The 26,588-nt window shown below is 38.3% G+C and overlaps 2 protein-coding genes across 5 annotated transcripts in view; one reads left to right on the forward strand and one right to left on the reverse strand.

The window, feature by feature from the left end:
- Positions 1-18,082, reverse strand: part of EFCAB11 (EF-hand calcium binding domain 11) — a 49,455-nt gene extending 31,373 nt beyond the window's left edge. The window contains exons 1-4 of the mRNA XM_038139280.1: positions 18,074-18,082; positions 17,323-17,388; positions 14,374-14,377; positions 9,360-9,450 (exon numbers count right to left, since the gene is read on the reverse strand). Coding sequence (XP_037995208.1) covers positions 9,360-9,450; positions 14,374-14,377; positions 17,323-17,388; positions 18,074-18,082 — 170 coding nt within the window. The remainder of the gene's footprint in view (positions 1-9,359; positions 9,451-14,373; positions 14,378-17,322; positions 17,389-18,073) is intronic.
- A 393-nt stretch (positions 18,083-18,475) lies between these two features.
- TDP1 (tyrosyl-DNA phosphodiesterase 1) overlaps positions 18,476-26,588 on the forward strand; it is a 42,879-nt gene continuing 34,766 nt past the window's right edge. For 2 of the 4 annotated variants that reach the window (XM_038138787.1, XM_038138791.1), the window contains exons 1-7: positions 18,487-18,601; positions 19,330-19,880; positions 21,392-21,435; positions 22,063-22,118; positions 24,084-24,180; positions 25,277-25,311; positions 26,398-26,490. In XM_038138787.1, the coding sequence (XP_037994715.1) occupies positions 19,334-19,880; positions 21,392-21,435; positions 22,063-22,118; positions 24,084-24,180; positions 25,277-25,311; positions 26,398-26,490 (872 nt within the window). In that variant the 5' untranslated portion in view covers positions 18,487-18,601; positions 19,330-19,333. Of the gene's footprint in view, positions 18,602-19,329; positions 19,881-21,391; positions 21,436-22,062; positions 22,119-24,083; positions 24,181-25,276; positions 25,312-26,397; positions 26,491-26,588 lie in introns of all 4 variants that reach the window. The other 2 variants (XM_038138789.1, XM_038138788.1) reach the window with 2 other exon arrangements.

Here is a 26,588-nt window from a genome sequence, read left to right on the forward strand (position 1 = left end):
AAACACATTGAAGAAATCTGACCCAATTTCTGGCTCCATCTGAGAGAAGGAAATCTAGAGTATAGCTATTCTCAACAATGAAGATTTTTTTTTCTCACATTCAGCCAGAATTTTCCCTGTACACAATGCGTACACACTGCCTCTTGTCATGGTGCATCGTCACGTACTGGAAACTGCTCTTCTGTAGTATCAATGCAGCAAGACGCAAGATGCAGCATGCGCTCAAGCAAAAACATAACCTTATTTTTTCTAGGAATCCATGATTAAAAGGGAATCTTCTTTTGAAAATAAGTTTATTTCAAGAGAATTTGAACAAGGTATAAGAGATTTAGAGGAAAAAATCAGGGGATGCATTTCAAAAATTCAGATATTGTCTTAAACTTTCAGGATTTATGGCATTATGCTTTTCAAACTTCTGAGGGAAATATTACAAGAAAAGAAGATAAAGTTATAGATCATATCAAACAATTTTGGGAATAGTTGAACTAGTAACTCCTAATTCCTTGTAATTTGTATGTTATGACTGACAAAGTATCAAGTCTGATGAAATCTTTGTCTAAAGCTTCTCCACAGTTGGGTCTTCATAAGGTCTTGCTTCCATGAAGACTCTGTGGTGTTTGCTGAGATTCATTAACTCATATAATTCCCTTTCCTCTGTTGGGGCACTTGCAGCATCTCTGTTTTCTTCTGTGCTCACCCATTTTTATAAAACTTGCAGAAGTAAAATGATTTCTTTGATCTCAGCTCTCACTGAAACCAGCCAGTAAGCTCCACAGGTATCAGTAAGTGGACACCCATTATTCTATAAGTCTCAGAAGAAGACAGTTAAAAATCCCACAGAAATTCTTGTAAAGTTGAAACAGGAATGCTTTAATAAACTTTGTCCATTTCAGGAATATAAGGATTGCACATAGATCAGTTAAATGCTATTAATAACATCCTTAATTTAAACAAAATACTAATGATGAAGGGACATCATGCAGCTGTGTTATAAAGAATACATGTTGCCACCTAAATTTATTAAATTAAATAATAACTTTGTCACATTAAAAATAAGTGCTGTGTTCAGGTAATTTTTTAAAATAGTTAGCTTAAGTTTTGTTAGGATGTAGTATTACAATATCCCCTTTTTAATTGTGTTACATTTCTGAAGCTGATTCATTTTCTCAAAATGCAGCAGAGACTGCAAGAGGAGAAAAAAATCTAAATCCAAAGAAAACTAGTTAACTATTTGACATAAGACTGTTCTTTTATTATGCCATAGACTAGCTCATTTTTATTTTTGTCATGTTTTTTTTCCCTACTATAAAGGGACCCTGGACTTTGCAAACACTTCTTTGCTACTGCAAAGGAGTTATTACTATTTATATTATTCATACTATTTGTACTATATTATTCTATTGTACTCTCTGTGGGGTTTTGCCTCAGTCTTTAACAACACTGGAGCACCTTGGCCTGCTCAGGCCCTTGACTCAGAGGACCACAAGCATGGGAACAGTGACTTTCCATTTGTGGACACAAAATTGTAAGGGATCAGCTGTATTGGCTGAATGTTCACAGGTACATGAGGCCTGATGGCATTAATCACAGAGTTCTAAAGGAACTGGCAGATATTAGGGCAGGATCCTACTCTGTCATGCCAAGGATCATGGGAGTCTGAGGGGGTCCCTGCTGACTGAATGCTGGTCAATGTTATTTCTATCTATAAAAAGGCTGTGAGGAAAGATGCAGGAAACTACACTTAGTCTAACCCCAGTTCTTGGAAAAATTATTGAGATCATCATACTGGGTGATACTGAAAGGTATTTAAAGAATACCACAATCATCAGGCACAGTCAGTGCAAGTTCACAAGGGGAAAGTCTTGTTTAAACAATTTGATATCCCTCTATGATACAGTCACCCACCTAGTGGATGAAGGGCAGGCAGTGGATGTAGTTTTTCTGGATTTCAATAAAGCCTTTTATACTGTCCCTCACAGCTACCTTCCAGACAAGCTGCCCAACTGTGGAACTGACAATTTAGAATGAGCAGTCTCACTGTGTACTGGGTGAAGAAGCGACAGAAGAGCTGAGCTCGAAGGGTTGTAGTGGATGGGGCTGCATCTGACTGGTGCCCGGTCACCAGTGGTGTGCCTCAGGTTCAATTCTAGGGCCAGGTCTGTTCAATATATTCATCAGTGATCTGGATGCAGGAGCTGAATGCACCATTAGGAGGTTTATTGATGATACCAAACTGGGAGGTGCTGTTGACTCTCTTGAGAAACAGAAGACATTGGCATCTAGAGGGATCTAGATAGACTGGGGCTTTGGACAATGAGTGATGGGAGGAAATTTAACACATCAAAATGCCAAATTCTGTACAAGGACAGAGTAGGGCCAGGCACTTGTACAGACTAGTACCAGGGGGGAGTGGCTGGAGCTCAGCCCAGCAGAGAGGGATTGGAGGTGCTGGCTGGCAGCAGCCCGGTGTGAGTCAGCCATCTGCCCAGGCAGCCAGGAGGGTGAACTCCATCCTGGGGTACACCAAACCCAGCACAAGCAGCTGCTCAATAGAGATGGCTACCCCACTGTACTCAGACATGGTGAGCCTCACCTTGAGTCCTGTGTGCCATTCTGGGCCTCACAATTTAAGAAGGATGTGAAACTCTTTGTATGTGTCTAGAAGAGGACAAAAAATCTGTAAGGAATGTCCTATAAGGAGCAGCTAAGGACTTTGGGCTTATCTGGTCTGGAGAGAAGGAGGCTGAGGGATGACCTCATTGCTCTCTGAGGATGGGAAATGGAGAGGGACGTGCTGACCCCTTCTCACTGTGATCCAGTGACAGGACATTTGGATGGTTCTAAGTTCCATCAGGGGACTTTAGACTGGGCATTCTTTACCAAGAGAGTGATCAAACCCTGCAACGGGTTTCCTAGGGAGGTGATGGATCAGATTTGCAGTCTATCAACATACATCAAAAATTGCATTTCAAATAGAACATGCAGTTTATATTGAATGGAAATCTTTTGTTCTTAATTCTGGAGAAAAATCTGCTTTCAATAACATGTATGCTCTGAAAGAACTTAAGTAATAATTTTCCATTCAGTGTAAAGGTTCAGCTTCAGATGAAAATGAGCATGAGCTGATGTCATCCAATGGCTGTTCAATAGTTTTGTTCAACTCATTTGAAATGAGTTTGGTTGGGTCAGTCTTTTTTCCAGTTTCTATCATCCAATGCAATTAAAAAATCATCAACATCTGTGTGGGTAGTCCCTGTAAAGACATCATCAAACTGAATAAATATAAGCTATTGCTAAAAGAACTGACTGACATTTGAGGCATGTTGGCAGGTGTACTGCTATTACCACAGATGTTAATCACAATAAAAAATAAAAAATCTTTGATGTCTATTTTATAGCTGCCACATTCTAATAGTTTTATTATGTCACAGTTTTATCGAATATGAAGGAAAGTAGCTTGAAAGAAGAGTCCTGATGATATGACCAGCTAAGCATTTCCTATGGCATTAACATATTTTACTAAGTTGTATTACCATGAATGTATTAAGGCAATTGACCACATGCATATCCCTACTTGCAGCAACACAAAATAAAAAGGATTCATGTTAAATAAGAATGGTCTCTTTAAAAACAATTTACGCTGAACCTCAAGGACCAATGAAGGTCAGGGTGAAAGGCAGGAGTCACAACTAAGAGGTGGGAAGCAGTGACTTATTTAAATTTGCTAAAATAATTTTAAATACTTGTTTGGACATACCCTCAAAAATAGAAAAAGCACAAATTTTAAATTTACATATGAACTTAATTTAAATTAACAACTTCAAATATTTGAATACTTATTTCGTTTAGTAATTTTGCTCCAATTAACTATTTAGAAGGGATAAATGTGTGTGGCCCATTGTACAACACTCACATGCTAGGTTTTGCTTTCAAACCTTGAAAAATACATACCTGTACTTATGCAAAAATTTTCTTCAGAAAAAGTGATAAGAAAAAAGGGTCAGATTTTTAAATGAATTTTCTGTGGGATTGGGATAACAGACAGGCTTGGGTTATAACCGCTAAAAGTTCTATTTAAAATTTTTGTTAAGATGATTTAGTGTCAGGTTTATCTACAGTAGTAGTGACAAGATAGGGGCAAGTTTTAACTATTAAGAGGGTCTGCTACAAGGAAGAGTTTTTACAGTGAGGGTTGTGAGACACTGGAACAGGTTGCTCAGAGAACTTGTGGATGCTCCACACCTGGAAATGCTCAAGGCTCTGATCAACCTGGTCTAGTGGAAGGTGTCCCTGCCCATGTCCGGGGAGTTGGACTAGACAATGCTTAAAGGTCCCTTCCATTCGATGATTCTTTGACATCATGCTCAGCAATTAAAGTTTAGAGAACAGACAAGGAAGGAAGGGAAGTTTGTGGTTATAGAGTTTATCTCCCAAAGTAATGATTAGCTGTGCTGCTTTCCAGGAAGCAGCTAAACATCTGCCTGCTGATGAGAAGTAGTGAATAAATTCTGTATTCTGCTTGGCTTGCATGCTCAGCTTTGCTTCACTCATCACAACCCACGAGTTCTCTTGCTCTCGCTCTTCTGATTCTCTACCCCGCCCCACTGTGGGGGCAGTCAGTGAGTCACTGGCTGGGGTCAGCCCACCACAAATAGCAAAGTATGTTGTTAAGTAATTGGATGACAGAATTGGCAACAGAGTTAGAGACAGGAAAAGCAAAACAATACTCATTAGTACTACTACTACCCCAAAAGATACATCTATCTTTAGGTATTAACTGATAAAGTTTTCTTGCAAAGTATCACCACACTTACACAGAGCCTGGGACACACACACTCTTAATTGAAGTGTTGGTTCCCTGTGGAACGAATTATGAAACAGATACTACCTCAAAAAAGAACTTGTGTTGGGGTACAGCCTCTCAATGCAATAAACATTCAATTTGACTCTTGTTCCCCATAACACCCTTAGTATTTTTTTGGTAAATTATGAGGATCTCCTTTTACTTCTCCAATTTTTCCCTCACAAGCGTGAAACAAAGCGGGTATTTTGAGACAGCTGTTGGATTTTTGTACACTTCACAAATACCAGCTAAGGACAGGTGGGACAGTCTGATTAATTTTCCTGTCTTCCTTAGGTGGGATACTGGTTAAAGAAAATAATTCCTAACTCTAGTACCTGACAGGAAATGGTAAGTAAAGATGATGACACAGATGCCTTACATTCTGATGTGCAGTCTGGTCTGCATCTCTTTTTACCAATGTTAGGGCAATGGCATATTATTTTTGGGCATGGGACAAGCTTTTAACCCATGACTGAAAAAAAAAATACACTGACATGTATAGGTAGAGAAAAAATGAATCTTTTCTATCAGATACGGTCCTCAAGAGATAAGCAAAAAGATTTGTATAGGTGATGAAATGTGATAATATGAAAGGCTGCAAGACAGTTGCTTAAGAAACAAGAACAACAAAGGGATAAACTACTGCAGGCATCACCAGAGCTGGAATGACATTGTACTGTGTACTATGTTTCCATAGCAACTAGCCATAGGAAGATGAATGTCTCATATTCACTGTGCTCTGCAGCACATGTCTATAAATCAAACTTGCATAGAAGAGCATAAGATTTCTTTCATGGGGTGGCTCTGAAAAACAGGTTATTTTCTCATTACTAGATAATTACATGAAAGAAAAATGAGACAATTAGGTCATTTTTTTGTATGGAAAGTACCAATACATACAAAAGTACTAATATACCTCTACTGTGAGATACTATCAATCTAAAGGCACAGTAGCATAAAAAGCCGATCATGAATGCCTTCTTTTCTTCCTTAAGATCTGAGTTATGCTTGCTAGCTTTAAAACTGTATGGGAATTTTCTGTCCACTTTTGGTTTGTAAGACATTTTTCATCATTTATAGGTTCATCCACATTTACACGTGGTTGGTTTTCAGCTTACTTCTGTTATTACTCCCATTATCATGCTCTGAGGCTTTAACATACAAATAAAACATTTTTCTGAGCAAATGTTACAGCTAGGACAAATATTTTTTCAGTATATGTAATTAATAATACCATATAATTCAAATATGGCATTCATATTCATATTCATAAAAAAAGGAAAACAGTACTTAAAGAAGTTTTTAAAGAATGTGAATCCCACCTTAAATGACAACATGTTCACTTACAGATGGCCCTTTATCACAAATAGTTGTTGCAAAGGACTTGACACACTTCATATACTTGCAGCTATATGAAGATCAGCAGCACTAGCATAAAGTAACTCTTCTGTGTCTTACCCATTACAGAGAACCCCACCATGGAAGAGCATACCATTTACCTTAGCAGCCTCTTCCACAACTCCTGTGCCCAGAGCGTTGAGTTTCCATGGTTCAATGGCATTCTAATCAGGTGCACATCAGGTGTATAATAAACCCTTGATCATTTTGTTGAATATGACTGCAATATTAGATCAGAAACAAATGTTACTCTACTGTTCAGGCAAGATTACAGTAAGTTATTGCAATCAAATATAAACTGAAAACCTGTCCACATTCTCCAAACTTCAGCAACAGCTGGGTGCAGTATATTACTGACATTTGTAAGAAAACAACCCCTGAGGAGAAAGAGTATCTACATGAATTATTTTATCACTATGAGATGAGATTAGATATGGTCCTCAAGAGATTTTAGTAAATTTAGTACAGCCACTCCAAGTAACAGGCCACAAGCTCTGCAGTGAGTTTGCAAGGACTGAGGCTTTTCAGGCTTTGTCTGAACTTGTTTGACCTGCCCTGGAGATTCTACTTTATCTGTTACAACAGTTCTTTCAAGGACCAGGTGGCTATGTCTAATTTGTTCTTAACTTTATACAGGATAAACATAGCTTTATACAGATAGTAGTAACAAGAATTTCTTCTATGTAAAATTATATATTTATGTAGAGAAATATAGGCCTGGCATGACAGCAGATGTAAAGACATGCATATGGAGTAGTAAAGGCATGGGATGTTAAAGTACAGAGCACAGGCTAAGACTGAAAGACCAAGACTAAAAAATCACTTATGGCCAGTTAAAGACATGCAGACACAGGAACTGGACAAAAATATTTTTATAGGTGACAGGGCAAAGAACAAATATCTGAAAAATGTAGTTTGTGCCATATATTGGAAATTAGAATGTAATGTAGGCTTGCAGACCTCAGAAGAAAGTGAAAACTGGGTGGGCAAATATATTTAAATAACCCAAAGTAGATGCTAGAAAACATGAATATTACACTCCTTCTGGTGAAGAAGTTGAGATAATGGTAATTCACTCTAGCATGCCTGCCTTGAGCCTGTCAGCTTGAGGAGTGAGAGGGACAGTGGAAGATTGAGAGTAACCACAGAGAAAGGGATAGGTAGTAGGAGGCGCATAACAACTGCTTCGAGACATTTTGGTGCATAATATTTTTTTATACTTCTTTTTTTGCAATTATTAAATCAGGACTAAAAATAATTCTTTAATTAGATTGCTAAGATTTTAGTATACAGTAAAGATAAATACTGGTTTAAAGTATCAAGTGGGTCTCCTTTGTAGCCATATAATGACTTCGAGCATAAATGCTCAGTACAGGTAGGTTAGAAGAATAATGCAGAATAATCCATTATTCTTTCTTGCTACATCATATTGAACATTTAAAGATTTTTTATATTAAATATGAATGATAAATAAAAGTATTCCATTTTCAAGCTGCAAGTTTGTTAAAATTAGTTCAACATGTATATATGCCCTTATTATGAGCATTTTGCATACCTACAAATCAACTCTACTTTCTCTGAAAGCTAAATGTCTCTGATGGGGCCCTTCACTCCTCATGCAAATCAATTACTGGTATTATTCCTTCCTTGTGTTCTGCATAGCTCGAATACACTTGTTTTCAATTTTACATCTCAGAATATGTTGAGAATTACATTCCACAGCATAAAATTCCCTGCTCTGTATGGTAAGTAGACAAGCTAAGTATCATGAATGTGCCTTTAACTCTTTTTCTACCTTCCCTCTGTTCTTGCCTTTGTGACACTAGACACAGACTTCACTTATTCTGCAACATTTTACTTAAAGTATAAGAAAATAATGCATGCAACAATGCAGTCCAAATTAAAGGAACCAGTCTGAAAACAGCATTTCCACCAAAGAGAAAATTTGATAAATAAACATAAAAAACCCTTTTCATTTAACAATATCACAGAGCTCTGAATATACAAATTAAACTTTTCCCCCTTGTCTCAATATTTACCTATGTTTTACTTTAGACTCAGAATGCTTTTGACTGTTGAATTCCCCTGTCTTCATCACTGACTGTAATATTGGGAACATCACAGTGCTCACAGTATGCAAACTGCATTTATTCTAGATGAAATTAAACTAAAGGATATGCTCCTGGCATGCACCCAAAGGACTCCACCTTCTAGGGATCATTCAGTCTGTTGACCAGACTAGAATTAGGCCAAGTAACTCCCTCAATAAAGATATTGGGTCCCCATCATAAACTTCTTGCTCTACAGACCTGATTCCTTTGTGCTGTATTAATTGCTAATACACAGATAAATTTAGAACTCACATTTGGTCAGTCATCACATTAAAAAACTCGAAATATCTTCTAAGAGTTGTGCATTATTTTACTTAACATAAATATTTTTAAATTATGTTCAGTCCCAAAATTTAATTTTGATCTCTCTGGTAAAAAGAGGGGAGAATAAGAAATGTGAAAATATATATGCTTCATTTGTTACAACAATCTATTGTACTATAGATTCTGTGTCACAAATACATGAAATTTCTCACAAATATCTGTGACCAAAATATTTCTCATGGCTTTCTTTTCATACAGTCTTAATCCAATTGTACAGATCAATTTAGGACAAAAGTCTTAGCTCTGCTTCCTTCCATAAAGCTCAACATCCAGACTTCTGAGCCAATCTCACCTTGCAAGAAATCTCACCACTAATACATTGCAATATGCACTCCTGTTTAACTAAATTTTTTGAGACAGCTCTTGAACACAGATTTCTTGATTAGAGGGGGAAAATGTAAAAGCAATTAGTTTTAAGCTTCTTAAGAAACAGTACAGGCAACAAATTACCTTCTGTACCTGTTGTTTATTATTTATTGTTTTTAAAATATTATTTATAAAACTTATATTATTACCTTATTTACTCATTAATTTGTGTATATCTTTATTAATAAAGGCACTGAAACAGTAATGGGGTGCTGAAGCTTTTATCTTCAGCTGCATAATATAATCTAATAATTTCAATTAACTGAAACAACAAAAAGACTGCTATCCAGGAATATGGATCAATTTGTTAACCTTACCTGGTGGCTTCAAATATGACTTTTTCAGATAACTTAGAAGAAACAGAATTGAAAGCTCTCTTGAAGTCTTCAAAAGGCAAAAATCCTCTATCTTTTAGATCAAGAATAGGCAAGAGAAAAATAATGTAAATTAGGGTGTTTTTTAAAACTACTTAATACAATGTTTGCATGTAAGCTAATCAATTCCCAGTTTTGAAGTGATGATACACTCTAAGTTACTGCATTAGAAAAATGTTTTCAAAGGCAACTATATAAAGATGAACAATCTAAAACAGATTTTATACTGACTATTCCCTTTTGCCAGTGTGAATTCTTCAAAAGTAATGTGCCTACATCTACAACTCTCTTATTTAAGTTTTCATTTTACTAGTAGACATTTTGAAAAACTGAAAAAATTGAAAATTTCAAATTTTCAAGGCTTTGAAAGTATAGACTATAAGATATTCAAAATTACTTTTCAAATCTACCATTTTCATTGACAACTTAGATATTTTGAACACTGTGTTTCAAATTTTTTTTCACAAATGTTACAATCCACTTATTCAAATTATTATTTCAGTTTAATCCTGCTGAATGCATTATATCAGAGCAATATCAGCTGATGAATCACTTAGGTTATGAATTCACTTCCAGACTCATCTGGAAAATAAAGCATCTCAAACAAGGCTACTGTCGACTGTGTGCAGCAGATAGCAAGGCAAACAGAAGCACAGTGCTTGAAACAGTTAAGTCCTTTGAAATAACCCACTAAAAATAACACTTGAAAAGCTACTTTTAGTTCATGGCAAAAAGCTGAATGCATGCTTATCAGATCATCCCAACATCTGATCTGCCATATGTTTCACTTTCCCTCTTTTTAAGGACCATAGTCCTGTCTGAGATCAGGAAGAAAAAGGCAGAGGATCTGAAAATCCATCAGCTCAGAGGTTCCTGATAAAGTTTTCCCTTTTTCAATTTGGTGATGGGACATCCTCTGTTGTTTAACAGGAATGAGAAAGAATCTCCACATCTACTTCCCAACTAGAATGAGAAAAAAACCTCTCGCTCCTTTGATTTCCCTTCCTTGGTCTGTTATGAGAAGTAAAAAAATCTATAGCAACAACCAAGGAAATTGGTAAAACTTGTGGCATAAATGAGTGGGGAAATATGAGTCATAGAGACACAATGAGAGGCAGTACAGCAAATAGGAGAGGTGAATGGCCAGAGATTTCCTTTAACAGCTGGAGGAGCTACCACAGCAGAGCTACAGTCTAGAACACCGCAGTCCTCTGACCCCGACTTTACTCACAGTCACATCAACACCATCTTTATTGGTCTAGCACTGCATGATTTAACTTTGCTGCATCCAGGACAACTCGTCTTTTTATTTCCTTCAGGTGTTCTGTTTTGCTTAATTGCTTCAGAATTAATATTTCAAATATTAAGAAGAAAAATCCTTATGTTGCATATCAAGAACTGTAAACATTTACCTGCTTCATTACTATATAACTGTGAAATGTTCACTGAGCTCATAAGATTTAACAAACTTTTAAAATAAGGGACCTAGAAAAATGCAAATTAAATAAATCTCCCTGCCAAAAAAAAAAAAAAAAAAAAGCCAGTTTCATTTTCCTCCTTAAAAATATGTACGACTAAGGTCTACTGATTATCAATAGTTTTAATTCTATAAATAAAAATAAAACTGCAATAATAACCTTCAAAGGTAGAGAATAATCATAAAAACATTTCCATATATTAAAATTTTTCTCACATATTTTCTATACTTCAGTATAATACTTCTGTTTACCTCTACTTTTTTCTTGTTACCTGCCATCTTATGTTTCTTTACACTAGAGAGAACCCTGGACTTTTCTAAGCCATTTGCATGCCATGGATAAAGATCCATGCTGCATAAACAATCTATCTGGCATCATTCCCAGAAGCCAAGTCTGAAATTATGTATAACCCCACCTACAGATTCCTGTGAAAACCATAATAAAATTGAGTGTGAAACTGAATTGGTTATTCCTTCTGTATGCTGTATGAAAGACTTGTACATTTATCTTACCTTTATAATGAACAGAAAATAAATTAAAATAAAAATCTACTTTGTAGGCTCTTAATTGACCATTTCTTCTAAATGTAAAATTTCTTCTAAGTAAAATGTAAAATTTCTTCTAAGTAAAACGTAAAAGTTAAGAAACTAAAATCTGACCCCCAAATGTTAAGGCCTCTCTATAAAACATGCAAAATTCCTGATACAAAAATTCAGCAGATGCTTTTTTGGAAAAGGGATCCTACCTCAGCTCAATATGTAAACACAGATTAATATCCTTTTCTCATAACTTCTGATACATGACTTATGTTCATTTTAAACAAATTAGTTTTCTTGAGAAGATGACTGTATCCTACAGGAATTTTTCCTTTATCTAGTAACATAACAAAAGCTCTGCACTTCTTTTTCTTTGATTCATTCATATTCTCTTCTTTCTGCAGTGGTTCAAAAGCACAACTCCTTCAGCTCCACCTGCTGTTTCAATTCAAATCTGTGTACCAGTGTACAGATTTCTGGTGCCTTTTTGCTCACCTCTTCTTGGAAAATCGTATATTAAGAACCATTACCATCTCAGTTTCCAGGATTACACTGTCTTGCTGCTTTCAACTGCTGGGTTCTGTACATGCACCATTTCTATAATAACAGAGGTTGCCCAAACATGCTGAACTTGCCTGCATGAGCAGCTTTCCATTCAATTGGATAACTATGGAAGTGAAATTATAAAAAAGCAGTATAAGCTTTCCAACCATTTATTCCTTCTCTTTCATAGTAACATAAGAGCCCAGAAAATTACAGTATACAATTTTCCTTTTATAGAATGACTCCTATAATAGAGTCCCGCCTATTCATTGATTTGGAGAGCTGCCGATTCACATGCTACTAGAACAGGCTGCAAAGCTATGTCAACACACAAAAAGGACATCTTAAAAATAAAAGCCATTAGGTATTAACAAATCCATGATCCATCTTTTTATCTTACTTCACTATTTCTGGTTCAGACATTCATGTGCTTTTTCTCTTGGAAAAAAAATCCCAAATCATACAATCTTTATTTTGTATTTGATGCCTAAATTAAAGATTTACAAGAAAGGGTGTGGCTTAACGAGCACGTGTTCTAGCATCATAAACAGAATCAGCTTCCATAATGTCTTTCAAATATATTGATATAAATACCTGTGGAGCCATGTGGTAAAAGGGAAGACAGAATTTAGCTACAAAAGTAATGTCAGTTTTTTGCAACTTCATTTTTTTATATGAATAATTTATCCAATAAGACTTGCCACATGACCCCAAAAAACAGAAGTTTGAGTGTAAACTGGTAGTGTCAAGGACAACAAAACCGAAGCAGGACCATAAATTAGAAGCTTATTTATTGAATTGTGGTGCAAGACTCCAGTATGTTCCCAAGTTAATGGTGTATCATTACCAAGAAACTCATAAAAATTTTCATCACTTATCAGCTGGAACACTAAAAATTACTAAATACTTTTCTGTCATTAATGAATATAATGTTGCTATTAAGAAATGCCACTCTGAGTGGCAAGAATAAGTTCAAGCTAAACTAACATAGAAGCACTTAAAGTATTACAAAACTGTATGAAATCTCTTTAATAGCCATGGTCAGCTCATTTACAGAATCAAAGATTAGAATCAGCACCATTTAGGTTGGGAAAGACCCTTAAGATCTTTTAGACCAACTGTCAACTCAGCACTGCCTTGTTCACCACCAAACCATGTCCCTAAGTACTGCATCTATACGTATGTTAAATACCTCCAGAACCTCCACCACTTCCCCAGGCTTCTGTCCCAATGCTTCACAGACCTTTTGGTGAAGGAATTTTTCCTAATATCCAGTCTAAACCTCCTCTGGTGCAACTTGAGGCCATTTCCTCTTGGACTCTTGCCGGTTGTTGGGAGAAGAGACTGACCCCCACCTCCTTTCAGGTGGCTGTAGAGAATGATAAGGTCTCCCCTGAGCTTTCTCTTCTCCAGGCTAAACAACCCCAGATCCCTCAGATATTCCTCCTATGACTGACTCTCCAGACCCTTCACCAGCTGTGTGATTAGGACATATCATACAATAGTAGCAGCTACGGCATTTAAGTAAAAAAATATTTTATTCTAATTAAAATAAACCCACCTTTTTATCCAAAAAAGAAGTATACATGTAGTCCTAATAGAGTCCTAATCAATATCAAAATCTCAAACTCAGTACGTTTAAACAAAGATGCTTAACTTAATAGAAATTTGAGTTCTTCGTACTCAAAGGAATTGTAATATTCAAATCTAACTTCTGGAGCATTGGCACCCACATCTGTTATTTCCTCTAAACAATTAAAGAAATTCCTGGTTTAATATTCAGATTGGAAACCATATTTACTGAAGACTAGCTGGATCAAAATTAATTTGGTAAATCTGTCTAAAAAAACTTCAATAAAAATATAGAAAAACAAAGAGGAAATGCAAAAAATATTCGCATCATTTAGGCTTCTACAGCTTTTCTGAAACCCACCGTATTTTATGCACTATATATTTCCCTTAGTGTCTTTCAGCAGGTTCTTACCTAACAGCTTTACCTGACAGGAACACTGGAGTGATACTTACACATTGATTAGCAAATTTCCAAGATTCACTAATACTAGTGTGTTACCAGGATTCATTAATAGTACAAAGCAATAAACTAAATTACATGATGAAAACAATAAATAAAAGATTTTCCAGAACTTATTTAGGAGGTGACCAAGAGATCCCTGCAAAACAGCTTTAAACAATGTAAGGAACAGAAAGGGAGTATGTAGACAAATAAAGCAGAGAGGTCCACTTTGAGCTTTATTTATATCAGTTTTTGACATGACTGAGTGCTCACGAGTCTAAACTCTTACATGTGTGTTATCAGAGTACAAGACTGCACATAGCTGCAGCACTGAGACAGCCACCTGAGGGGATGCGAGCAGATTCCAGAGCTACCTAAGCTGATACCTCTCTGGAAAAAGGACAAGCCAAACATGATGAGACCACTTCAGCTAAGGCTGCATGTTCCACCATGCCTGCAACATTTCCCCCACGACCATGTCAGATATACAAACAGACCAGGGAGTCCTGTCTAGAAAGCTTTGATAAGATGCGCCAGGAGAGTAGTTGGAAGCAGCCTTGAGCTCAGACTGCCCTTCTCTACTCTGGATGTCAGGGTGTCCTGCTGCTGGCATCTTGTTCAGCAGCAGCTGTCGACCGGCTGGTGTCTTCCTGTGAAGGTACAGCCTTGGGCCAAGGAAAACACTGGATATTGGGGCCTGGCCTCCCAGGAACACTGCAGAGACTGCTTTGAGTTAGATCTAAATGTAACAGTACCAGAAAGGAATCTTCAGCTTGGGAAAGGATGCATTTCAATGACTACAATTCCTGCAGTCCCCTTTTCGTTTGGAAGATTAAATGCTAGCAGCTAGTTAGCTGAATGGTTGCTGAAATATAAGAGCATTTTAGATGACTTCAAATAATTTTGGGGAAAAGAGGATCATTGAACCAAACTGTCAGAGAATGAAAAAACAAAAGCCACATAGACATGATTCCTACAACGTTGCTAGTTCCCAGAAATAACAGTATTTATATCCAGATATACATACTGTATCAGTTCAACAATGAGTTTAATCTCTGCTTACATTTTTCCTAGTTATTTGCCTCAGAAGGTTTAATTTTAAACATTAAAATTACATAAAGTTCAAAATTTCTATTAATAACCACACTAAAATAGCATTTTACTCACAATAAAGCATTGCTATAACAAAATTATTTAGAAAAATCAAGCGGAGTAGGAATGTGATTCAAATTCTTAGAGCCCACCTTTTCCAAGGAAGAGTTCATTCGTGACACCTAGTGGGTAAAGTTAGCATTACTTTCAATTTATAGAAAAAATGCAAACGTGACCAAAAAAAAATGCAGCAACAATTTACTAAAAATTCAGTTGCTTGACTGCAGTTGATGACGCTAAGCAATTGCCATTTCTACTGAAAGTACTATGTTAGTATGCAGTGCAGCTGAAAAACAGTTTCACTTGAAGAAATAATGTATGTGCACTATGTCTTGCAAAAGCAATTAGAAGGACTCTCCGTGCCAGGGCCGTTCTTAATCGATTCCAAAAAATTAGAAGAGCTGTTCCTATAGTCTAGGATTTTGTGAATTTTGACAACAAAACAATAAAATGCTCAAGAACTGAATCCTAGCAATCAACTTTTAATATTGCAGCACCTACATTTGGTTCCTCCCCGGTGCACAGAGAAAGTTGCGTTTCTCAGAACCAGATTAACAACCACACATATGCTGAAAAGAACGCACTCAGGACTTAGTCATCCACAAAAGCAAAACATGTGGCTGTGCTACAAACCTTAGCTAATGCACACTAGCAGAAGCCACAAAAAGAAAAGTATCTGCCTCCCCAGGGACCTTTTAGGGATCTTCACAACGAGCAGTAATTGGGTAAAGGGCAACAGCTGCTGGAATTGGGGCCACTTAAGGAGCTAGCAAAACCACCATAGATGGCAGAATCAGCCCTAGAACAAAGGTTTCTTAATTAATTTTTGTGCAGCTGCACAGACCAAATGGTCACAGTAGTGCCTAAAGCCACAGCAGGTGTGACTTGGCACCTTTTCAGGAAGAAATAACTAAACCTGCATCTTCTGTCTTCCCAGGAGTCCTCTACTTGTATTCCCTTTCCAAGGAGATGCCATCAGCAACTCACATACAGAGCCTGCTCTTGTTTAAATGCCCTAAGCATATTTTGAGTACTCCTGCTGGAAGAAACATCCAGGGAATTTGACAGAACACTTAATTTTTATATGGTAAAAATAGCTAGGAGAAGATAGATAAGGATGAAGCTGAGCATTTTGAGATTCATAATTCAGCAGTTAGGACTCACGTTAGAAGCCTTAAGAATTTTTAGATCTGGCCACAGTTCATTGAGAAAATGTTTACCCATAGCTGAAATGCATCAGAAATTACTACCTTTCATGGTTTACTAAAATATATATTTTTGTGGGTTTTACTCTAAATTATCATAGACACAATTTTATTCACGACCTCATCAAGAAAGTTTTTCTAAAATATGTGTTTAATTTAAAAATAACAATAATTAGTTGCAAGTGGTCATTAGGGAAGAAGATTGCTCAAGTTGGAGAAGAAAGATGATTCAGCCTTTCTATACTTTATATATATAATACACTTTATAGTAGATTGGTCTCATTTATTGACATGGCATGAGAAAGACAGACTCACAGACACAGTGTGTGTATTCAGAAATCTTTTGTGTTCTTCATAGTCTTTTTAAATTCACCTGTACTTATTTGAATAAAAATATGACTTCTAAAACTACACCAAGCCATACAATATCTCCTGTATTTTCCTGTAAGTGTGGAAACACATTATTTCTCTCAATTTTTCTATTCATAAGATTTCTATAGAGCTGTAGATTTACATTTGAGAAGTCATGGCTAAAAATGCCCAGCTATTACCCGAAACTAAAACCAGATATATTTTTGAGAACACACACTCATTACTGGGCGATGTAGCAGTTTCACATTTACTGAAACCGCTGAATAAAGAATTGAATGTACCACTAATAAACACCAATAACAAGCTCAGTAGGTCACTTACTTTATATGTCTTGTACACATATGAAATACAATACAACCTTCTACTCATCACAGTCTTCAACAGAAAAGCCAGGGGTTTGACTATTTTCTTTTGGAATGAATATGCAGAAATTAGAAAATGACTTTTAGGATTTGTGGGTATTTCTGTTTACCACACCTACAGCAATCCACTCCAATTGGTGTACGCCAATGTTCTAAACAGCGAGACATCTATAAGCTGGATCTTCAGAACATAATGAAAAAGTATATATCTTTGAGGGTTTCTAGCAAAAAAAAAAAACATTACTAGACCAACTGTAGAGTCTTCTCTGCTTAAATAGCCTTTACTATCTTCATTGCACAGTTCAAAAACCTACTGAAAGAAAGTGATTTGCATTAAAAACCAAGAAACCTAACCCAGGATTTTTTATTTTGTGTAACTGTTACAGGAAAAACAAAAGAAGCACTTATTGAATCACCTCTATTCGTCTACTCTCTTCCAGAAATATTGCTAATGGGTGAGTCCATCGAGTTTGGGATTTTTAGGTCAAAATAAAATTTTTCATACTGCTACATTTTATGTGCTTACAATGAAAAAGCTTTTTGCAAACTTAGAATACATAGCTCAGACTTCTAGGAAACAAATCACAAGAAATTTGCCTCTACCTTTTTTCTTGAAAAATGCCAGATATCTTTAATTCTCAGTTAAGTCACCATACCGACAGGAACTATGAGGAGAGAGTGTGATGAAAGCGTAGTCAGAAGCCATTAAATTTTCTGAGGTACTTGTAAAAAAAAAAAAAAAAGCATTTCCAGAGCCTATACTTGGAGAAGAGACTACACATACAACATAGGAAACCATCCAGCGCTCCTAAGAGCTCTTCCCACAGAACACCTTCAGCAAGGGCTGAAAACACAGTATCACATCTTACAGTAGCGAAGGGTTTGTCCACAGAGGATTTCAGGGAAAACCGCTATACACAACTCTGCGGACAAGTACTGAGAAAATTCCACAAACCAGCTGAATTTTCAGGAAAGCTTTTCTAAGAGGAGCCTGCCGTTTTCATCGCGTGTTGGCACTTCCAGAATTTGTTAACTGCAGCCACAAGCTTACAGTAAATTAGAGGAACGAGAGCCGAGCGCTCAGTTCAGCGCAGCAGCCGAAGCGCGCTTTGATGCGGCCGCGCTCCTCCTTTGATTAATTTTACACCTGCTTTGCCCCCTCTCCTTCCCGAAGTCCTCACGCACTTATCTCATTAGCGGGGCACTTCAGACACAGTAATTAACACCGCGCCGAACGAACCATTATGCAAATTCCGCACCTGCCCATAACTAACATTAAGGTCCAATGAAGGGCCGTTAGAATAATTCAGCTCCCTGAGACGCGCCCGCTTCGCCGGCGCAGCCCCCGCCGCCGCCTGACCGCCTCACGGCGGCCGCGCGCCACCGGGCGGGGGCGGGGCTGCGCCGGAGAGGGCGGGCCCGGGCCTGGGCCTGCTCTCGCTCCGCATCGCGGGCGCTGCCGGCCGGGCGGCGGGACGGGGAGTGAGTGAGTGCTGGCCGCGGGCAGGGCGGGCGACGGGCCGGTGACTGAGTGAGTGAATGAGTGAGTGAGTGAGTGAGTGCTGGCCGAGGGTAGGGCGGGCGGCGGGCCGGTGAGTGAGTGAGTGAGTGAGTTGAGTGCTGGCCGCGGGTAAGGCGGGCTGAGGCCCCGAGTGCCTGCCGTGGCTCTTTAGTGCCGTGGCCCGCGCGGCGCCTCCCCCGGCCGCGGGCGCTGCTTTCGCTGTGAGGCGGCAGCGGGAGCCGCGGTCGTGGTCGCCCGGCCCTTGGCGCGGTGAGGGCGGCGGCGGCCGGGTTCTGCCGCCGGGGTTTAGGGGGAAGGCGCGGCGGAGGGGCTCGCTGGGGGCACGGGGGTGACGGAGGAAGGCCGCGGTCCCGGGGTGTTCCCGCGGGGGCTGCCGGAAAGCGCCGCCCCGGCTGGGCCCCTTGCTCCTGGATCCGCTCAGCTGGGCGCGCTGGATCACTCAGCCTTGGGGAAATGTGCAGATCACACCTCTGATTTTTAGAATGCTTTCCTATAGGTGCCTCTATCTTAGCCCATTTTCCGTGTGCAGGTGTTCACATTTGCTGCTTCCCGTTTGATGGTTGCCCCCATTGCACGTGTTTCTTTGTTTCCCGGGCGCAGAAACAAGCCTTGTACGCTGTGGAATTTCCCGGAGCTTCTGCCGATTATCAAAGCACAGGTCTTTAGTAATAAACAAATGTGAGCTAGGAAGGGAGACAAACAGACAATTTTTGTTTGGTGTTTTCCTAGGAACATGCTTCAGGAAGGCGCACATGGTAAATGGACAGTATCTAGCAGTGATGAAAGTGCCGAGGAAAATTCTGACGGTGAAAAACCATGTACATCTTCACTGTCGGATGCTGCGTGTGGTGGAACAAGTGGACCACAATATCCATGCTCTGATGCTAGGAAAGCTGCTCACAAGAGAAAAGCTTCTCCCCTGAAGCTCACTGATAAAAGTCTTTCTGCAGAAGCACCTCCAGCAGTAAAACAGAGACCAAGCCAAGAAAGCTCAGGTTGGTGTCTTTCTAGTAGTGATGAAGAGCCTGAAGATCGGCAAAAGCACGTCCACAAAGAAACAGTGAAAGAAGAGAAACATGATGTGTCCAAAGAGCATCCTTTGAATCTTTGCAAAGATGACAAACTCTCAGAGAATCTGAAAGAAGAGGAGTATAATGTAACACCCAGTGAAGCCCAAGATATCTGGGATTTGGTGACTGGAGGCAATCCTTTCAGGTTTTTTCTCACTAAAGTCAGTGGAATTGAACAGAACTATAATTCTGGAGCCCTGCACATAAAAGGTGAACAAGTGGCTTCTACTAGAAGAGGGCTTTTGGGAGAAAGCAAGAGAATGCTTGTTTTTATTTTGTGGGTGTTTTTAAATGCAGATATTTCTTGGTGTTGCTGAGGTTTCATATTCTAAATGTGCAGGTTTGTAGAAATTGGTTCTGTTATCTGGACCTTTCTCTTTTAGAAGTATAGTGTATAAAACGTTATCTGCTGGTACTTTGTTGTTACTTGAATTAGGCTGCAGAAATCTAATATGTATTCAGCCAAGGCAAGCAAGTCACGCTGTTTCTTATTGCTGCTTTCCTTGTGAGCTAGTCTGGGGAAAACCACCTGTGGCACTTTAAGGGGTGCTTTTCCTGGGTGCATAACTCTCTGAGTAGTTGTTTGCACTTGCTTTTGTGCTGCTGAGTGGTTTGGACCTAGTAATTCACTATTACTAGATGGAGTACTTCTGAAGTTCTGTGTCTGGGGTTGATGGATCTGTTTAAATTCAGCTGGCAGAGAGCTGTCCATCAGTCAAGATGGAGTGGAGTCTTTGGTGTACTGTACTGATGCTTCAGGAGCACACTGTTAGTTGTCGTGTGATGTAAGGTGAAAGAGCTTTCTGTATCTGTAAACATCTCTGTAGTTAGAAATAAAATCTTATGCATTGCAAGACAAAATAAGAAACAAGTATTAATAAGAGAATTGTGAACAGAAATACAACAGAAAAAGGCAGAAAAAAATGTAGTTCTTTGAGGTACTAGAAATTACTCAAGACTTATATATACAATTAGGGTGGAACTTTTCCTCGACCTCATGCCTATTAGCACAAGCAGGTGTCAGAGACTTCAGTTGCTTTACTCTAGGATGTTTTTATATGCTTTGTGAATTTGTGGCTTTTGGCCTGTCCTCTCTTGGGAGTCCTGCTAGGTGATTTAGTTAGTGGAGCTGGTAGACAGGCAGTATTCTTTGTTTATTTAACCTGCTAAGACAGATTTCTGTAGAGCTAGGGCATTTCATAATTTGCACATCTTGGAAATTACTTGTAGGGTGTTTTCAAGTTGGTTCTGTGCTTCAGTTGTTGAGGTTATAAATCCCCAGTTGGATTAGTTTTCTGTGTTGCTGTGATTGAACTGTGGATACACATATCCCACAATCAGTCTGCAGCAAATAAATAAGCATTAAATAAGCAAATTAATGAGCCCTTATTGCTGCTACCCTTCCTCAGTTCTTCAAGCCTACTCAACAGGGGAGTGAGTAGTTTAATGTCCCTTTCTCAAAATGGTGGTGGACTTTTCCTAAGCTTTTAAAACTTTTCTTCTTTGAGAGGATTATTAATTTTTGTAAGCATATGATCCTAAATGATTCACAGGAGAATCAATGACTTGAATACTTGGAACAGTAAACTTGTGAATGCCTCTGTTACACCAGGTCTGTGAACAATCTGGCCCTTGTGCTGTGGTAATTATCAAGCTGTTCAAGATGCTGTATGTTTACTTGAAGTCTTTTTTATTTATTTATGCTTTAATATTTTTAATAGATATTTTGTCTCCTCTTTTTGGAACTCTCATATCTTCTGCCCAGGTGAGTTTCCTGTTTGCCAGACTGATTTCACTTGCTTGTTTTACTTCATTAATCTTAAACTTGATAATCCACGCTTGTGCCATGTAGCTGATATTAAATGTTTTCAACTGTTGAACAATTTATTGAAATATAAACACCATCCTATGTTTTGCTGTAGAATTCAGGCAGTTATAAGACTACTTTCTCCTGTTTTGAGGAAAGTACAACTGAGAAGCATGTATTTATGTTCAAATGAGGTTCTTTGAAAGAAAGAATGCCTTGCAATCTAGGAATAATGTCTTTGTTATTGCCTAGAAGTTTTGCTATCATTCATGATATAAACACATGGCAAAGAGATGATCCTTGAACTTAAGCTTTTACATTATGTGCATGTGATTCTTTTTTTCCTGGATGGTAAATTTTATGAGTACTAATGCCCACTTTTGAGAAACTTAAATTCATTCTTGAATTGTTAAAGAGGAATGAAAGAAAGGATATAAAAGCCAAAAATGCACCTGTTTTTAGAATATGCTATATATGAGGTACATAGTAATGTGTGATGAACATAAAAAGCTTTTTGGCTGTAGTTCATTGATATAGTTGTTTTTTTCTTGTTAATGAGTCTGTTTTCTTTTTCTTACATACAAGTTTAACTACTGTATAGATATTGGATGGCTTGTAAGACAGTACCCGCAGGAATTCAGGTATGTTTATTTTACAAAGGTGAAATGATGAAATTTCCAGATCATTTCTGTTCATACAAGGTCCCATTATAATTGAATGTTAAACACTTCTTTGCAGTGCAGATGATTGTTACCAATTTGATATGCACAGACTTATAGTTTTCTTTCTTCTCTTATTCCACAGCTATAGTTCTTTGATTTCTTTACCCTTTTCTAGACTGCAAAGTAGTCAGAGTTCAGGATAGCTGGTTTCTGATTGTTATTAGTTAACGCTGAGGAGGTCCCATTGTAGGCCTCAAAGACATGGAAGTAGATGACCTGTGAAGATGGAACAAGAAGCTTTTTGCCATACAGTTTACTGAGTCAAGAACCAAATAGTGCAAGAGAGAAGAGAAGAATGTAGGAAGGGCACCAGAAAACTGTGTGGAAAGGATTAGGATGATTTCATGGATATGATACAGTAAATTGATGGTTATTGTCATGAAAGCAGATCTTGTTTGATTGAAATTCCTGAAATTTCTTTTCTGATAATTGCAAACTCCTGCAGATGAAGTAAGCATATAATGTGCCTTTTTTCTTTTCATTTTGCTGGAAGTGCAGTAGAATCAGAGTTCACGGAATCACAGAGTGGATAAGGTTGGAAGGGACCACATTGGGTTGAGCAGCACACCATTCCTTGTGGGACCCTCCACTACATGTGTCAGAAAGCTGTCATCAATGCTTTCAAGGAGCTTCCTGTATTGTTTATGCTCTGCTGTGTTGCTTCTCCAGCACATGTCAGGATAGTTAGTCCCCCACAAGAACCAGGGTCTGAGGCTGCTTGCAGTGCTGTAGAAAGCCTCATCCACTTAGTCCTGCTGATCAGATGGCAAGCAGCGAACACCCACAACAGTGTCACTCTTACTTGTCTGCTTTTTTATCCTAATCCATAACATCTTGATTGATATGTTCCAAGTGTTGCCTCATGTAGAGGGCGACTCCACTACTGCACCTTCCTGTCTTTCCTAAACAGCCTGTAGCCCTTCATGACAATATTCTAGTTGTGTGAGCTATCCCGCCATGTCTCTGTAATTGCAGTGAGATCAAAGCCCTGTGACTGCACACAGCTCTCCAGTTTCTCCTGTTTGTTCCCTGTACTGTGGTATGCAGGTGCTTTTTATAGAAGTATTTGAGTGTGCCAGTATCCCAGTGGGAGTGCAAAGGGATGGCCCATAGTCCTGTCTTGTAGTTACGTATTTGGCTGCTTCTACTCTGTGCAGTTATCTCCATCCTGTCCCATCATTCCCTGTAACTGGCAGGAGAGAAGAGAACACAGCTTGTGCTCCAGATGTCTTGACCAGTTGTCCCAAGGCCTTGAGGTCCCTCTCGCTTGTCTGCAGTCTTGTTGCTGAGTTTTCTTGGTGGTCTAGTCTCTTAGTGGACCCCAGGGGGGCAACACACCTTCCTGTGGATTAGATCTGGTTGGCAGGACCAGAAGTTTAGTTTTAGGAAGTGAACACCAAATTACTGCCAAAATAGACCTTCTCCTTTTCCCTCTCAGTGTTCCACCCTCTCTGTAAGATAATAATTACTAAATTGTTTTAGGTCCACATTATATATATATATATATATATATATATATATATATATATATATATATATATATATCAGTGCTTTTGAGAGCTCACATTCGTCTGTTTCGAGCTCTAGGGAGTGAGATTCTTTAATGATCTTGTATTAAGAGTTTTTATTTTGGTGCCTGCTTTACTCCACACTTCCTGTTTCCCTTTTTTTTTTTTCCTGTTACAATTTTCCAGTGTCTATTCTTCAGAGGTTCTGTTGTAGTTACTGCTATTTTGAGTTAGTTAATAAGGCATATTGATTTCAGTGCCATCTTTCTGCTGGACTGTCAGATTTAGGGGCCAGATATCATAGCTACATGAAGGAATGGTTTAGGCTAATTGCTGATTCTCTTGGTGTTTTAATGGTAATCTCCTTTTGTTTAAGGAAGAAGCCATTGCTGATAGTTCATGGCGAGAAGAGAGAATCCAAAGCTGAACTAATTGCACAAGCACGGCCTTATGAGAATATTAGCTTTTGTCAGGTAATTAGCGTTTGTATCATCCTTTGGTTGAAGTTAAGCCTTCTCTTACACTCAAAGTCTTTGTTACTGATGAAAAGACACACTTTATGTGGGAAGTTTTTTGTTACACTTTGAGGAATATCCATACCAGAACCATAGGAACATGGTAACAGTGATCTTGATCAGATGTGATTATGGTAGGCTTCACCCACAAAAGTTTGTACAGGACAGCTGCCCACAGGAATGTCACAGGGCTCACAGAAGAGCTGCTCACCTTCTCCACTAACATGTTCCATTCAAGTTCTTACTGTGACTGAAAAGGAGGTGTTATTTTTGTGTAAAGCACAGAACTTAGTCCTAGTGTCACTATAATCTTAAATCTCATCAAAGTGTTATTATTTCCCAAACATGTTTTACACAAGAAAATGCTGATACAAATAATCTCCATAATACTGTTAAAATTGCTGTGAACACACCTCCTGGCACATGCCATTTTATCTCTGATGTTCTGTTCATTGTTTTGCTGTCCCTAACTGGTGAAGCCATTGGCTGCATTGTGGGGGAGGGTGTGGCTATGGCGACTTGCCAGTGTTTCAGGATTTTGCCAGGTGAAGTATATTAATGATCATGGGTACACTGCTCTTTGTTAGGAGGAGAATTATCTTGGAATTTTGTTCTCTTTGAAACAGTCTGGTAATCCTGAGTTTCCTGTTGAATGTGGACCCAGTACTGCAGGTGTGTCCTCAGTGGTGTTCAACAGTGGGGAAGCATCCCCTCCCTTGACCTGCTGGCAGCAATCCTTCTAACGCAGGCCAGGACTCTGTTAGTCATCTTTCATGCAAGGGCACATTGCTGGCTTCTGTTCAGTGTCCGGCAGGAGCCTTGGGTTATTTTCTGCTATTTCTGAAAATGCTGCTAGTAAGAGAGGCACAATTCTGGAACAGTTCCAGCAAGATTTGCATTACCATTTAAAATCTAGCTTGTGGAAAGTGCATTAGAATTATGGAGAAGGAAGATAATGTATTTTGTGATCTGTCCACTAGAGAGCAGTGAAATTAAACAAAATAAGAAGCAATGCACAATAGTAACTTTTAATGATCAACTTTTAATTTTGTAGGCTAAACTGGATATTGCATTTGGAACTCACCATACGTAAGTAACACTATGAAGTAGAAAGGTCTGAAGAAAAATTGGGTTTCACAGAAATTGTTGAGTCTTAAAGCTTCTATAAACATCTTCTGTTTAGAGATGACAGGGCTGTTCTAGTTTAATAAGACAAATTAGCTATTGTGTACATATGAGATGTGCAGGTTAAACAGTTGAAGTTGAACTGGTCTAAGACAGGTAGACTGCAGGTCCTGGCTCTTAACTCATGCCTTAATACCAAAACTGAAATGCAAACTTGATCAGTCACAGACAGGACTGATGCAACACTGATTTACTGATCATGTTTTTCAGTTCATATGGAGGATTTGGAAATAACTAGCAAATCTGGGGGTCTTCTCAAGAAAAAAAACTTGAATTGGATATAATAGAAGTGTCTCAAAGTGAATTTTGTAGATGGAAATCTACTGATAAGAATAGATCTTATGTTTTAGCAGAGATCGTTTGAGTTTAGTTTGGGTTTCAGATATCCTTTGGGATCACATGGATATGCTGCTGTTACACAGCTAATGAAAACTTGGATATGAAAATTTGAGCATTTTTTTTACAAAAGATACAGATGTGCATGTTTATCTCAGTTACTAGTTTTAAAATTCCTTTGTGCTGTAGCTTGAGTTATGATAAAGAAATATTTTTTTTGCCGTCACAATGGTTAGCTGTATACATACCTTCTTTTAAAATAAAAGTCAGTTTAAGAGGAAGTGACTAGGTTTTAATAAATTCAGTAATCAGTAAAGGCCTTTCAGTGTTCCTTAGTTGTTTTTCTGACTATCTGCAAAGAGATAAGTGTCTAAAGAGCTGTGCAAATATAGGAAGTGTTCTGCAAGTATTCACTTTGTTGTGGGTAATAAGTTGCATGAGATGTTAAGCTGTACTCTGGAATAAAATATGTGGGGATAGTCTAATGACTACCATGGGAGCTTGCAATGCACATGGATTGAAGTCTTAAGTGCTTGCATGATGCAGAACATATTTTGAAAATAATTACCTTGGAGCCTTTTAATGAATTGCTGATTTATCTCCTCCATTCAGTGTACTTGAAATAAATGAAGAGTTCTATATCTTTTTTTAAAGGAAAATGATGTTGCTGCTGTATGAAGAAGGTCTTCGAGTTGTGATACATACATCCAATTTGATTGCTGAAGATTGGCACCAGAAAACTCAGGGGTAAGCAACAATCCCTAGCAGGTAATGTTTAGTACTAAAACACCTTTCCATAGGTGTTTGCTCCTGCTGAAGATGGGATATTAGGTGATCTAGTGTTG

The sequence above is a fragment of the Motacilla alba genome, chromosome 5 (genome assembly GCF_015832195.1).
Source record: "Motacilla alba alba isolate MOTALB_02 chromosome 5, Motacilla_alba_V1.0_pri, whole genome shotgun sequence".
Classification (NCBI taxonomy): Eukaryota; Metazoa; Chordata; class Aves; order Passeriformes; family Motacillidae; genus Motacilla; species Motacilla alba.